Source organism: Pseudocercospora fijiensis (genome assembly GCF_000340215.1).
Source record: "Pseudocercospora fijiensis CIRAD86 unplaced genomic scaffold MYCFIscaffold_11, whole genome shotgun sequence".
In the NCBI taxonomy this organism is placed as follows: Eukaryota; Fungi; Ascomycota; class Dothideomycetes; order Mycosphaerellales; family Mycosphaerellaceae; genus Pseudocercospora; species Pseudocercospora fijiensis.
This window is the reverse complement of record NW_006921542.1, coordinates 1,387,193-1,399,636: the sequence shown is the minus strand read 5'-3', so window position 1 is coordinate 1,399,636 and position 12,444 is coordinate 1,387,193. Positions and strand designations below refer to the sequence as shown.

The 12,444-nt window shown below is 50.4% G+C and overlaps 3 protein-coding genes across 3 annotated transcripts; 1 reads left to right on the top strand and 2 right to left on the bottom strand.

Moving 5' to 3' along the window:
- Positions 1 to 3,302: 3,302 nt before the first annotated feature.
- On the bottom strand, positions 3,303 to 3,851 carry MYCFIDRAFT_84052 (uncharacterized protein; the record flags this gene model as incomplete). The annotated part of the gene is made up of 1 exon (XM_007933763.1): positions 3,303 to 3,851. One exon carries the CDS (start codon positions 3,849 to 3,851, stop codon positions 3,303 to 3,305), a length of 549 nt encoding a protein of 182 aa, XP_007931954.1.
- Positions 3,852 to 8,846: 4,995 nt separating this feature from the next.
- MYCFIDRAFT_179775 (uncharacterized protein) lies at positions 8,847 to 11,645 on the top strand (the record flags this gene model as incomplete). The annotated part of the gene is made up of 14 exons (XM_007933762.1): positions 8,847 to 8,917; positions 8,961 to 8,972; positions 9,012 to 9,062; positions 9,090 to 9,181; positions 9,213 to 9,512; positions 9,550 to 9,599; positions 9,628 to 9,691; positions 9,731 to 9,992; positions 10,017 to 10,299; positions 10,341 to 10,393; positions 10,429 to 11,225; positions 11,266 to 11,319; positions 11,346 to 11,451; positions 11,474 to 11,645. 14 exons carry the CDS (start codon positions 8,847 to 8,849, stop codon positions 11,643 to 11,645), a joined length of 2,367 nt encoding a protein of 788 aa, XP_007931953.1.
- Positions 11,646 to 11,684: 39 nt separating this feature from the next.
- MYCFIDRAFT_179774 (uncharacterized protein) lies at positions 11,685 to 12,442 on the bottom strand (the record flags this gene model as incomplete). The annotated part of the gene is made up of 5 exons (XM_007933761.1): positions 11,685 to 11,800; positions 11,828 to 11,993; positions 12,020 to 12,200; positions 12,227 to 12,274; positions 12,315 to 12,442. The coding sequence occupies 5 exons, from the start codon at positions 12,440 to 12,442 to the stop codon at positions 11,685 to 11,687; spliced, it is 639 nt and encodes a 212-aa protein (XP_007931952.1).
- Positions 12,443 to 12,444: the final 2 nt, after the last annotated feature.

Genomic DNA, 12,444 nt, shown 5'->3' with positions numbered 1-12,444 from the left:
GTACTCTAGGAAGCTTATAGTAATAGTACTTATAACTATAGATACGCTTAAGAATCTCCTCGTTATTTATTACGCCGATTGCTTATAAATATTTAGACTACGATAAGATACTTAGCTATATAACCTACTAATACGATAAAGGGATTGCCTTAGCTACGAACGTTTACTAAACGAACGGCTTAGATACTACTACTAATAAAGTATAAAGAACCTTACTACGAGGGGGTTAGTACGAGTAGCGGGAGGAGATATTTAAATCTCGCTTTCGGTAGTAGCCGTATTAAGCGCTAAAGGAGGTACTTTATAAAGCATCCCTAATTAGTACTCCTTATATACGAAGCCGACCTCTAAGCTTAGGAATTAAGAAGTTTTTAGTAAAGTTCTTATCCTACTATAATTACAAAATAGGAGTTAGATAATAGTAGACTTATTAGGTCGCTAGGATTAAGTAGAACTTAAGAAGCCTCTATTAGAGAGAGTTCTTTATACTATCTTAAAAAATGCATTAGAATAGGATTAGAATAGGGCTAGGCAACAGCTCAAGAGACCTAAGTAGTATTCTATAGAGTTTCTCGTATTATTACGAAGTAGGATCTAAATTAGGTTTAAGTAAGCTAGTAGTATTTAAATAGGCCTAGTAGGCTTAAGTAGAAGGTAAGAAGCCTAACCTATATTTCCTAGTACTATCGTATAGTAGGTATTAGAATATAGACAAAGTAAGTTTAGTATAGGTTTATAAATTAGCTTAGAAATATTTAGCGAAAGTTAAGAAGCCTTCGATAGAGTCCCTAGTACTATTACGATATAGGATTGTTATTAAGTTTAGAATAGGCTTAGAATTAGATTAGAATCGGTCTAAAATTAGTCTACGTAATAGCTTATAAGGATTGAATAGGAACTAAAAAGCCTCTAATAGAGGGATTTTTAGTATAATCGCGAGGTAGGATTTCGATTAGGTTTAGGTAAGTTAATAGTATTAGCCTAAGAGGACTAAGTAGAATTTAAGTAGTATTCTATATAGTTCCTAGTACTATCTGAACTAACTTTATCTAAATTATACCCTACCTTACCTTACGTATATTTCTATTCCTATATAGTAGGGCTTAGTATTACTAGATATAGCTATTAAGGTATACTAGAGGCTATTATATTCGCGGTCGTTTTACTAAGAAGCTTAGTAGTTATTCCGATAGAGGTAGCGTAGATATATAAGGTCCGATAGGAAATAGTTATATATTATTTAGTAGAAAGAAAGTTTTCTTTCTACTAAACTATAGGTAGGTATTATTACTTAGTAGGATAGTTATATACGATTTAATAATAAATTAAGGCAATAAGTAGCAATATCGGGTCGGTAGTTAGTATAGAGCTCTAGTTATTAGGGAGTATCCTTTTATTAAGTAGCTTATAGGTTAACCTAGTAGAGGTAGGTAGGTAGGAGGCTTATAATAAGCTCGGATAATAGGAGATACTAGAATTCCGCTTAATAGAATGTATACTTTATAGCGATCGAACGAATACTTTATACTAAAGTATAACCGGGTATTGTTAATTACTAAAGCCCCTAGATTTAAGAATAGAAGACGGTAGTAAGTAGGAGCGTTTAGTTAGCAATTAATATAACTACCTAGATATTTAGGAATATCGTCCTCTATAATATATTAGTAGATAATAGGCCCTATAGAGGCAGGCAGATTAATCGTATACTAAGTTTAGATAATAAAAGATTTTCGTATTCCCCTTAATAGAAAAGATACTTTATACTAATTAAAATTACACTTTATACTAACGTACGAGCGGGTATTAATACTCCTAAAACTCTCGGATTAAACGGATTCTATACCGAGAAATAATAGTAAGTAGGAATAGATCTCCGTAATTAGTCCTAAAGCCTACTAGGTATTTTAGGGAGTAAGGGTTTATTAAATAGCTCGGTATCTATCCTAGTCTCTAAGAGGTAGACCGAAGGTAGGATATACGATAATAGGAAACTTTTATATTCTAGTTAATAGATAGAAAGTTTGCCTTACGAGCGAGCGTTGTTTATTATAAGCAAACCCCTTTAATAGGTAGGATAGTACTAAGTAGGTAAACCGGTAACTAGTCCGTCTACCTAGCTATTTAGGAAAGTAGGGGTTTATTAAATAGCTTAGTATTTGTCCTAAGAGTAATAGGCAGGTCGAAGATATAATAAGCTTAGATAATAAAAAGTTCTTGTATTCCGATACCTTAATAGAAAGTGTACTTTGCGAGGGAGTATTATTAATTAGTAGTAAGTGCTTCGATAGGTCCGATAAGGAGAATAAAAGATAGTAACAAGTAGGCACGTTAGTAATTAGTCCGACTGCCGAGTTATTTTAGGGAGTGAGGAATATCTAAGTATCCGAGAGATGGGTTCGATAAGGCGGATAAAATATAACAAGCAGGCACGTCGGTAATCAGTCACACAGCCGAGTTCCTTTAGGGAGTGGGCCGGGTTCAAGTATCCGAGACTGCAGCCACGGAGCGAATACCTGCAATGATCACCATCGGCAGAGCAGCGAAAGACTTCCTCGAACCTTCTGTCCACAAGAGCGCAAGAGCCTATAACCTGTTTGTTGATCAGTGGAACGCTTGAGTTCGATCGAGGGCTGCCTATTGATCAATCTGGCCTACAAGAGACACTGACAGTTCCAAGTACCGGGAAAGACATTGACCCATGCACATGAGTGAATACCAAGGGCTTCAGACTGTGAGCAGGTAGGATTGTGATCGAGATACATTTCCCAGTAGACCTTTGAAAGCATCTTCGTATTGGAATGTGTACGAAACCAAATCTCCCGGCTCCTTGGGTGTCATGCGAGGCGAGGCATGTCCGGACACCATAGGCAGCTGAGCACAAGGAGACATGAAACTGGTTCCGGCCCTCAACCTCACGGCACATCTGAGAACATTGCCTGAAGCACCCTCGAGCCTCTTTGTATTCTCGTATGCCACCAGTACCTGATACATCGCTGGGCGTGTCGAGCAACAAGCATCTCCGACCCGCCGTCCACATCCAATACATCCAACACCGCACCAAGCGCTGCCACACCCATCACATCAAGCGCTGCCATACCAAGCCGAAGCGCCCCATTGCCCTTATCATCGATCCTCACTGGCCACTCGCCTCCCAACAGGACATAGCGCCATGTCGGCCCGGAAGATGTATCGCACCCAAATCCCATCAAGACCGCACCGCGCCGCCGACATGGTCAGCAACAAGACCAAGCGCAAGCTGGAGCGCGCTCAACGGCCTGAGCGGCGCTGGTGCCAGCTCCCACCTAGCTCTCCTTCTCAATGCGTACGCTCTTTTCTCCCTTCCGCACCTCTGCACAGGTAGCAGCACCCATGCTCTTCTCTCTGCTGCCTCTTCCCACAGTCGCTTGCTCTTCACCATCACACTCATGCCGCTTGTGACCTTTCACAACATCCATACTCTTCTTCTCCCTGTTCCTTCTTCCCACTGCCGCCGGGTCTTCGCCGCAGAACTCGTCTCGCTTGTGACCCTTTACAAGATCCTTACTCTTCTTCTCCCTACTTCTCCTTGCTATGGTCGCCTGTTCTTCTCCACCAAACTCTTCTCGCTTGAGACCTTTCAAATCATGCCCACCCTCGCTTATCTCCCGACGTTGAAGTTGCATAAGAGACGCCTCGAACTCGCCAAGGAAGGCGGTTGTCTCTGCGGCTACAGCTTTCTTTCGCTCCTCGTTCATTGCCGGTGGATGCTGTTCTTCGTACGCCGCCATTTCTCTCCGAAGAGCCCTGATGGCGATGAGGAAGGCGCTGTCGTTTGCGCGCTGTGCGTATCGGGAGAAGTTCGCATCGGCCATGGCTGTTCGTTTGGCGCACGTCGATTCTCGTGTGGCTTTTCGAGTGGTTGCAGGGGATTTATGTGTGCAGACTGTCAAGCTGGCATCGGATGATTTGAGTGCGGTGCTGCGGTCCGGTTGCGGACGAGAAGTATGCCGGGTTGCGACCGGCGTCTGAAGTGTTTCTGGAGGGAGGAGGAAGTGCTTGGTACCGAGGTTCCTGTAGGAGGTCATTGTATCAAGCATACCATTTCCGCGGAAGGTGAAGGTCGATCCTTGAAGCCGGTGCCATACCAAATGCTTCCTTCCTCGCGCGCGCAGTCACCCGGCGGGCGTCAAGCAAAGTCCATGTCAGTGTAGATTCGCGTAAGTAGGTCCAGTCCGGCCGAGCATTGATTGATTGACCTCGGCAGCCGTGATGACGAATGGGAAGTTGTTGAGATCTCAAGACAGGCGGAGTCTTTAAGAGATGTGTGAACCTTCTCGACCGGCTGAGGCATTAGCATCGGCATTCGCTGGGTGACGCAACCTCATTGGAGTCGGGCTGTCGGATTTTCGGACCGCAATCCCGGCAAGCGACGCCTCCTCTGATCATGGCCACTCCCACTGATCATGCTCATCCCCACTGATCATGGCCACTCCCACTGATCATGCTCATTCCCATTGATCATGGCCACTCCCACTGATCATGGCCACTCCCACTGATCATGCTCATTCCTATTGATTATGGCCACTCCCACTGATCATGGCCACTCCCACTGATCATGGCCACTCCCACTGATCATGCTCATCCCCATTACGAATCATAGCCACTCCTGTTGACTATGCCCATTCTCGTCGAGGTGTTGTCCAGGTCTTCCATTCTCGAGCCACCTTCGGCCCTCTCATTCAACTGATCATCTCTTGCCTGCCCGCGGTTGAGGCATGGAGCATCGCTGTGAAGCTTGTGACCTGCCTGATGAAACAGAACATGAGGTGGAGCAAGCTTCTTCGCTCGAGAGAACCACCAAAAATGCATGCAGAATGACTAGAGAAGCTCCCTCTTGCGAGATTGAAGAGAACTTCATGCACCCAGACATCAGATCTGTGAGCCAACACAGCGAGAACGCCTCTGAGATCACTGGAAGCCCTCAAACGTATCGATTGGAACCCTTCCATGATTGACCGAAGAACGAAGCATTGCCCATTGATCGAAGAACCGTAGCCACAGATTCACGTCGTCACTCCAGAAGTAGGAGACGACTCACGATAGGAGTGAGGTGTTGTGATTGTGGGTTTGTCCGGTGTCGCGCATTGATTGAAGAGCCGCGGACACAGATCTACCAACGATCGTCATTCCAGAGACAGGAGGCAGCCCACAATGGGGATCAGGAATGGTCGTTTTGGTTCCGTTCGGTATCGCACAGTATATGAAGGGCCGCAGAAACAGATCTCCCCGCGGTCACCATTCGAAGGCCGCTCCATGACCGAACAACTGTAGGTGCCAAACTGGTTCGCGCCAACATGGCATTGGAATTGGCGGCAGCAGTCATCACTCTCGACAGCCTGCAAGCGGTTGCACAAATCCATTTCCCAATGAGATGGTACGTATGACCCAAAAACTTGTCTTTGACGAAAGAGCATGTTGAGATCCCAGCGCTCGTATCGAGCCTTGTTCCATCGCTTACCGGCACCATCTCCGAAGCAGGCATCATGAACCAGAAAGAAGCAGAGGGGAGGCTGGAGGTTGTACAGCTGAAAGGCCAGTCCTCAATCAATCTTTCAAAGAGCAGGGGACTTGTCGAATGTGTCGGCCAGGTCGACAGGTTCGGGTCGAATTTGACACCTGGGCAAGTTTGAATCCGTCTACTACCCGGACAGGTTCGGGTCGAACATGTCCGGCACCTGGACAGCTTCCAGTCGAATCTGATTCCTGCCCGGGGAGATTGAAGTCGAAGATGTCCAGCAAGTGGACAAGTTCGGATCAAATCTGTCCAACACCCGGACATGTTCGAGCGAAATCTCGCTGCTACTACCAGTATGCAAAATGAGAACGTGTCTTCGTAGTACAGCAGCGGTGGATGAAGTCGAAATCCTCGTTGATGACCACCAACTTCACCATATCGTCACTATGCATGTCCGACCGGCAGCAGTCCCGTAAGTCAGCAATCTTGACTGGAAAGCAGAAGCAGCAGGTCGAAAGGGTTCCAGGTACAGCAGATAACAGTGTCGTTGACGAGACGACGAGTGCCAGCCCACAGAGACTTGCAGCAGCAGCGGCGGCAGCATCAGCAGATCCAAAGCGTTCCAGGCATGGCAGATGACAGCTTCTCCGACCAGAAGTGCGACCACCAGCGTGACGTGTAGTAGCAGCGAAGACTGCAGCAGGAGAGAAGCAAGCCTTTGATGGAGCATGCTGCAGATTGAAAACCTCGAAGGCACACAGGAGATGACTGCGTGCTTGACCAGAAGTGCCAGCACAGGGTCGTGTAGCAGCCGCGATTGCTGCAGCGGGAGAGGAGCAGGCCAGGAGAGGAGCAAGCAAGAAGTATGCAGCAGATCGGTCGAGAGCGTGCAAAGCACAGTGGATGACAGCGTCCTTGACCAGAGGTGCCAGCGTAGAGACGTGTAGCAGCAACAATGGCAGCAGCAGTGATAGCAGCAGCAGGAGAGGAGGCGGCCCAGGGAGGAGCAAGCCAGGAGAGGAGCAAGCATGAAGCGTGTAGCAGATTGATCGGAGATTTCGAACATGAAGCAATCGACCATAGCCAGAGTAAAAATGGTGCTCGTCTTAGTCCTTCCAGAAAATCAGATTCCCGAGAAGTTCAAGCCCTTGCACCACGTCAAGGTGCGAGCACATCAGCAAGGGTTGGCTTTTATACAGTTTTTATACCATCTGTGAGAGTTTTTTTCTCGGTTTACTCACAACCTTTGCAAGCTCTGCTCCACAGGCTTTGCTTTACCAGACAGCACTTCGAAATGCGGGCGCGAAAAGGTCGCGATTTCTTTGGGCTTTTTGCAGATCGTCGAATGCAGCGAGAACCAGATCTGGCTGGTTTGGTGGCGCTGCGAGGAAAACTCTCTCTGCGGCTAGGACTGCCGCGTTTAAACTTGCGGCGAGGCGCTCGGCATCTCTCTCGGGATCGGGGCGAGGGCGGGGGCGAGGGTGAGGGCGGGGTGATAGCGATGGCGACGGCGAGGGCGTTGGCTCTGGCGTTGGCTCTGGCTCTGGCTCTGGTCCTGGTCCTGGTCCTGGCGCTGGCGCTGGCGCTGGCGCTGGCGCTGGCACAGGCGGTAGCACTGGCACTGGCCCTGGCTCTGACTCTGGCTCTGGCTCTGACCTTGGCTCATCCTCCTCATCGAGATGGTTCTGAAGAAACGACGAAAAGTCGTCCAAAGGGGGTGGCTGTGGCCTGCCACCTTCAATGCTGCGGCTGCGACTGCGACTAGGGCTGCGACTCCTGGTTCTGCGGCTGCTTCTCCGGCTGTTTCTGCGGCTCCCATTAGAAACGACGGTGTCGTTCGTCAAATCCAAGTCCGACCGATCTCTCGATCTAATGTTATCGATCAGAATTCGCAAGTCTACTGGCTGCAACTTCGGCTCCCGCGAAGTGCCTTGCCGGCCCTCTCTGTTCTGCACGCGGTCCCGGATTATCTCTTGGAGGGCTCCGATAATATACGGTACATTCGTAACCCGACGAGCCAGGAAGCTCAGCGACCGCAGAATCCGCGTCGACCAGGAAGCTGGCTCATATCCGCCCAAGTTCCAATCCCACTCCGGCCATTTGTCCTCAATGCCGATTGCGAGTGTCTTGCCTTCGAGATAGACTTCATTGGCGGTACGCACAAAGCTGAACAACGACCTCCTCTCCCCGAAACTTTTCAACCAAGAATCCGCGAGTTCTCGATCAATTTCCGCAAAGTATCGCATATATGCATGCAGCTTTAGCGCTTCCACTTCGGTCGATTTCGTCGTATTAATTAATGCCTGCTTCAAAATTCGAACTTTGTTGCTATGACTGTATTGCTCCAATGAATTGACGACATTAATGTATTCGGCATCACCCTCCAAAGTAACGGAGTCGAGGAGCTGAGACATTTTTGATGTTGTAGTCGGAGAGAGTGCGGTCTAGTCTGGTCTGGGCTGGGCTGGGCTGGGCTGGGCTGGGCTGGGCTGGGCTGGGCTGAGCTGGGCTGAGCTGGGCTGGTCTGGTCTGGTCTGGTCTGGCTGGTCTGGTCTGGTCTGGTCTGGCTGGTCTGGTCTGGTCTGATCTTGTCTGGTCTCAAGTCAGGTTTGGTATGAAGGCTCAAAGGTGACTACCCACCAGACAAGAAAGCAGCTGCTCTCCTTCCTAGGCTGATTTGTTTACATCCACTCTTGTACGCAGCCACTGCCTACATTCCCAACCCTTCCTCCTGCCATCGAACTCGTACAGCCCACGTACTCTTTCCGCCAATTAAGCTGTGAAAATTCACAAGACACTGAGCAGCGAGTGAGAAACCTATAGGAGAGCGACTACTCTTTACTCGAAAACTACCTACAACTCCTCCTGCCCTCCAAGACGCAGTCTCCTACCCTCCCAACCGTGTAGCCCTATCTTCCTTCCGCGCATTAAGCTGTGAAAATTCACAAGATACTGAGCAGTAAGTGAGAAACCTGCTGGAGAGCGACTACTCTTTACTCGAAAACTACCTACAACTCCTCCTGCCCTCGAAGACGGAGTCTCCTACCCTCCCAACCGTGCAGCCCTCTTTTCTTTCCGCGCATTAAGCTGTGAAAATTCGCAACTTAATGAGCAGCAGGCGAGCCTCAGGATCTACAGCAGAGGAACTGACTTTTCTGACTCTCAGCTCTTAACAACTCCTCCTTCCCTCCTGCTATCAAGTCCTGCCGACGAACACTACTCACACACTAGCTAAGAGTTGTCTCGCACGTTCTTGACACTACTCTGCCACCTCCCACACTCAAATCCAAACCCACCCATGCCTATGCCCTCCGCCATAACAACAACGAGTTCCTAAGGCACCTCATCGGCCATGGAATCCACTTCATTGAACAGACTTTGCACGCCGACGCCGACGCCGACGATGCTGGCTGCCACTCGCAAGTCACTATAGACAGATGTTAAGGTTCCTGGATTCGCAAGGCAGCTACATCGGGTCGTAAAATCATGAATTCCTTGATGAAATGTGCAACGAGAGACTGATACCTCTTGAGGTCGTTGGTGGTGGCTTTGCATTTGCTGAACAGCCGTAGCGAGCGAATGCTTGGAATTGGAGTATAGATTGTATCGCAATCAGCTATGTGGAACTCTTCAAGAACTTACTCGATGTATGCTTATTGACGGTGATATGTACAGCGAAGCCGAGCCGTAACGAGGGCGTGTTTGAGACCATTCGGAGTTTCTGCCTTGTTCGGACACGCTCGTCATTCCTGCCCACGGGTTGAGAATCTGCAGCCGCCCGCAGCTCTCGGATGTGCTATTCATTACCATTCGACAGAGCGTGCACGCTCTTTCTACGCTGAAATGTTTGGTACTGGCGGGGCAGTGCTCGCAGAGGAGAACAGCTCGGACACATCTCCTCCAAGTACAGCCATCCGCGAGTGCAGGTTGAAACTGATAAATTTGGTGAACTCCTTGCTTCAATTAGCAAGGCTGACATCATACCATATTGAAAAGAGCCGAGGACCGAAAGGTGGCTGTTCATATAAAGGAAGTCACTATGCACAAGCTTCAAGTGGATCGCCGAGATGGAAGGGCGTGGGGTGGTGAGCAAGGCCGTGGGGTGGTGAGGAATTCAAGAAGCATGTCGTCAGAACTTCGAAATCGCTGATTACAAGACACCCACATGCATACGCCATCTCTCTGCCGTGAAGAGTGGTCATGATGTCTGTCGCTGGCATCGCTTAGACTGCTGAGTCGTCTCCGCGTGCACCGATTTCCACCCACCCTGTCCCAACCACCACCAAGCCCATGTCTGTAGGGCCAAGAAGCTCCAGGCGCCACGCCTGCATATAGCACGCGAGCAACGGCAAGGCGACAGCAGCATCCTTTGTCCCAATCATCTCCAAGCCCATCGGTGTAAGTCGAAGAAGCTCCAGGCGCCACGCCCAGACCCAACTCGCGAGCAGCGGCAAGACGACGGCAGCATACCTTATCCCAGTCATCTCCAAGCTCATAGGTGATGGATGGCAAGAACCTCCAGGCGCTCCGCCGAGATACAATTCGCGGGCGACGGCAAGACGAGATCATACCCCATCCCAATCAGTTCCAAGCTCATAGACAAGGCCCAGAAGCGCAGGCACTACGCCCAGATCCAACTCGCGGGCGGCGGCAAGACGGCAGCATACCACACCCCAATTACTTTCAGGCTCATGGACAAGGCCAAGAAGCGCAGGCACTACGCCCAGATCCAATTCGCGGGCGGCGGCAAGACGGCAGCATACCACATCCCAATTACTTCTAAGCTCACAGGCAAGGTCAAGATGGTCAGGCACCACGCCTAGACACAACTTACGGCATCGGCAAGGGCACTGCATACCTTATCTCAGTCATCTTCAAGCTCATAGGCAAGGTCAAGAAGTTCAGACACTACGCCCAGACACAATTCCCGGCAGCATGATTTGTCCCAATCATCTCCAAGCTTGTGGGAAAGGCCAGGAATCTCAGGCACCACGCCCAGACGCAGCATGCCCCATCCCAATCATCCCCAAGCTCGTGGACAAGGCCAAGAAGCTCCAGGCGGCATGCCCAGATACAAATCGTGGCTGCATGCCCCATTCCAATCATCCCCAAGCTTGTGGACAAGGCCAAGAAGCTCTAGAAGCCACGCCCAGATACAACTCGACCCACCTGATCCCGAATCATCTCCGACTTCATGGGCAATACCAAGATGCCTCCACGGGCTACGCCAGATACCACTCGAGGCAGCATGCCTCATCCCAACCATCTGCAAGCTCATGGACCTTGCCGAATCATCTTCAAGCCCATGGGGAAGGCCAAGAAGCTCCAGGAGCCACGCGCAGACACAACTCGCGGCACCTCATCTCAGCCATCTCCAGCCCATGGGCAAGGCCAAGAAGCTTCAGATGCCACGCGCAGACACAACTCGCGGCACCTCATCTCAGCCATCTCCAGCCCATGGGCAAGGCCAAGAAGCTTCAGATGCCACGCGCAGACACAACTCGCGGCACCTCATCTCAGCCATCTCCAGCCCATAGGCAAGGCCAAGAAGCTTCAGGTGCCACGCGCAGACACAACTCGCGGCACCTCATCTCAGCCATCTCCAGCCCAAGGGCAAGGCCAAGAAGCTTCAGGTGCCACGTACAGACATACCTCGCGGCACCTCATCCCAACCGTCTCCAGCTCATGGGCAGAGCCAAGAAGCTCCAGGTGCCACGTCTACACACAACTCGTGGAACCTCATCCCAATCATCTCTGGGTTGATGGGCAAGACCAGGAAGCTGAAGCCGCGACGCCATGTGATGCTCCACGCCTTGGGGGTAGCTGTCTCGCCCTCGTTCCTTGCCTTGAGATGAGCTATGGCGCGACGATCTTCGCCCTTCCGCAGAGAGTCGTGCGTTCTTCGCGCCTATACCATCAAGAGTGCTGAGAAATGCCGGAGTCCACACAACGATGAGGTCGGCTTTTGTTGCTGCAAAGGCGTGGTGATGTCGATGCTTTCAAATTGATCTCCGTTGGGCTTGGGGAGTTCGATGGGTACGAGAGTAATCGGTGCGAGTGCTGCCGTGACGGGAATCTTGCCATGTTCCTCGAAGAGAACTTCGAAGACCCGCGAAGGCTGAATGGCGTGTCGCCAGACCTGCCCAGGTAAGCGTTGATGGAAATCGGGCCACTTTCTTCGAAGACGCAATCAGAGACCCGCCTCATCATTTTGCGTCGATTTCTGTGCCGCCAGGTTCGCTCGATCCAGGGCTTCTTCGGCTTGCTGGCGCCAATCCGTGATATGAATCTTCCTTCCTTTCGAAGCTGTTTCAGCCGACGATGCTACCTCACAACCCATCACGCGCGCCAATGTGAAGCCTTGGTGACTTGGTCTGACGATAGCATCCTTGACAATCCTTGAAAGCCTCTCCTTGCTCCGGCGGCCATTGGAGCCATAGTCCGAGTCCTCGCTGCAGTCATTCTTGCTTTGTCTGATCTCCATCCAGAGGCTTCGTGCCTGCCTTTGGTGTAGAAACGCGGCACCAGCGAGGTGTGAAAGTCGGGCATAAGAGTGTGGGAAGAGACAACTTGTCTTGCACCTGAACCGTCTTCGGGCTTGTCGTCTGAAGGCCTGTCGTCTGAAGGCAGGTTCATCTCCGATTGTGGTGGCCAAGCGAGAAGAGAGCTTCGAGAGAGCCGCTGGCCGCCTGCACCGCCTGTACCGCTTCCAACCATGCATGATACCGCCACCGCATCACCCCTCCTTCTTCCACTCTAACCCCCACACCTCCACAGCCACTCATTGTCGTCGCAGCGCATGGGCTTTTGATACGCACACACTCTGAGGGCGAACATACCATCTCCTTGGACAAAAAGGTCTACGCGGGCCGACGGAACGGCCCCTCGCCTGCCGTAACGTGGGGAAGGAGAAGTTTCTGATGCTGTTTCGATCTTTGTTGGATTCATAT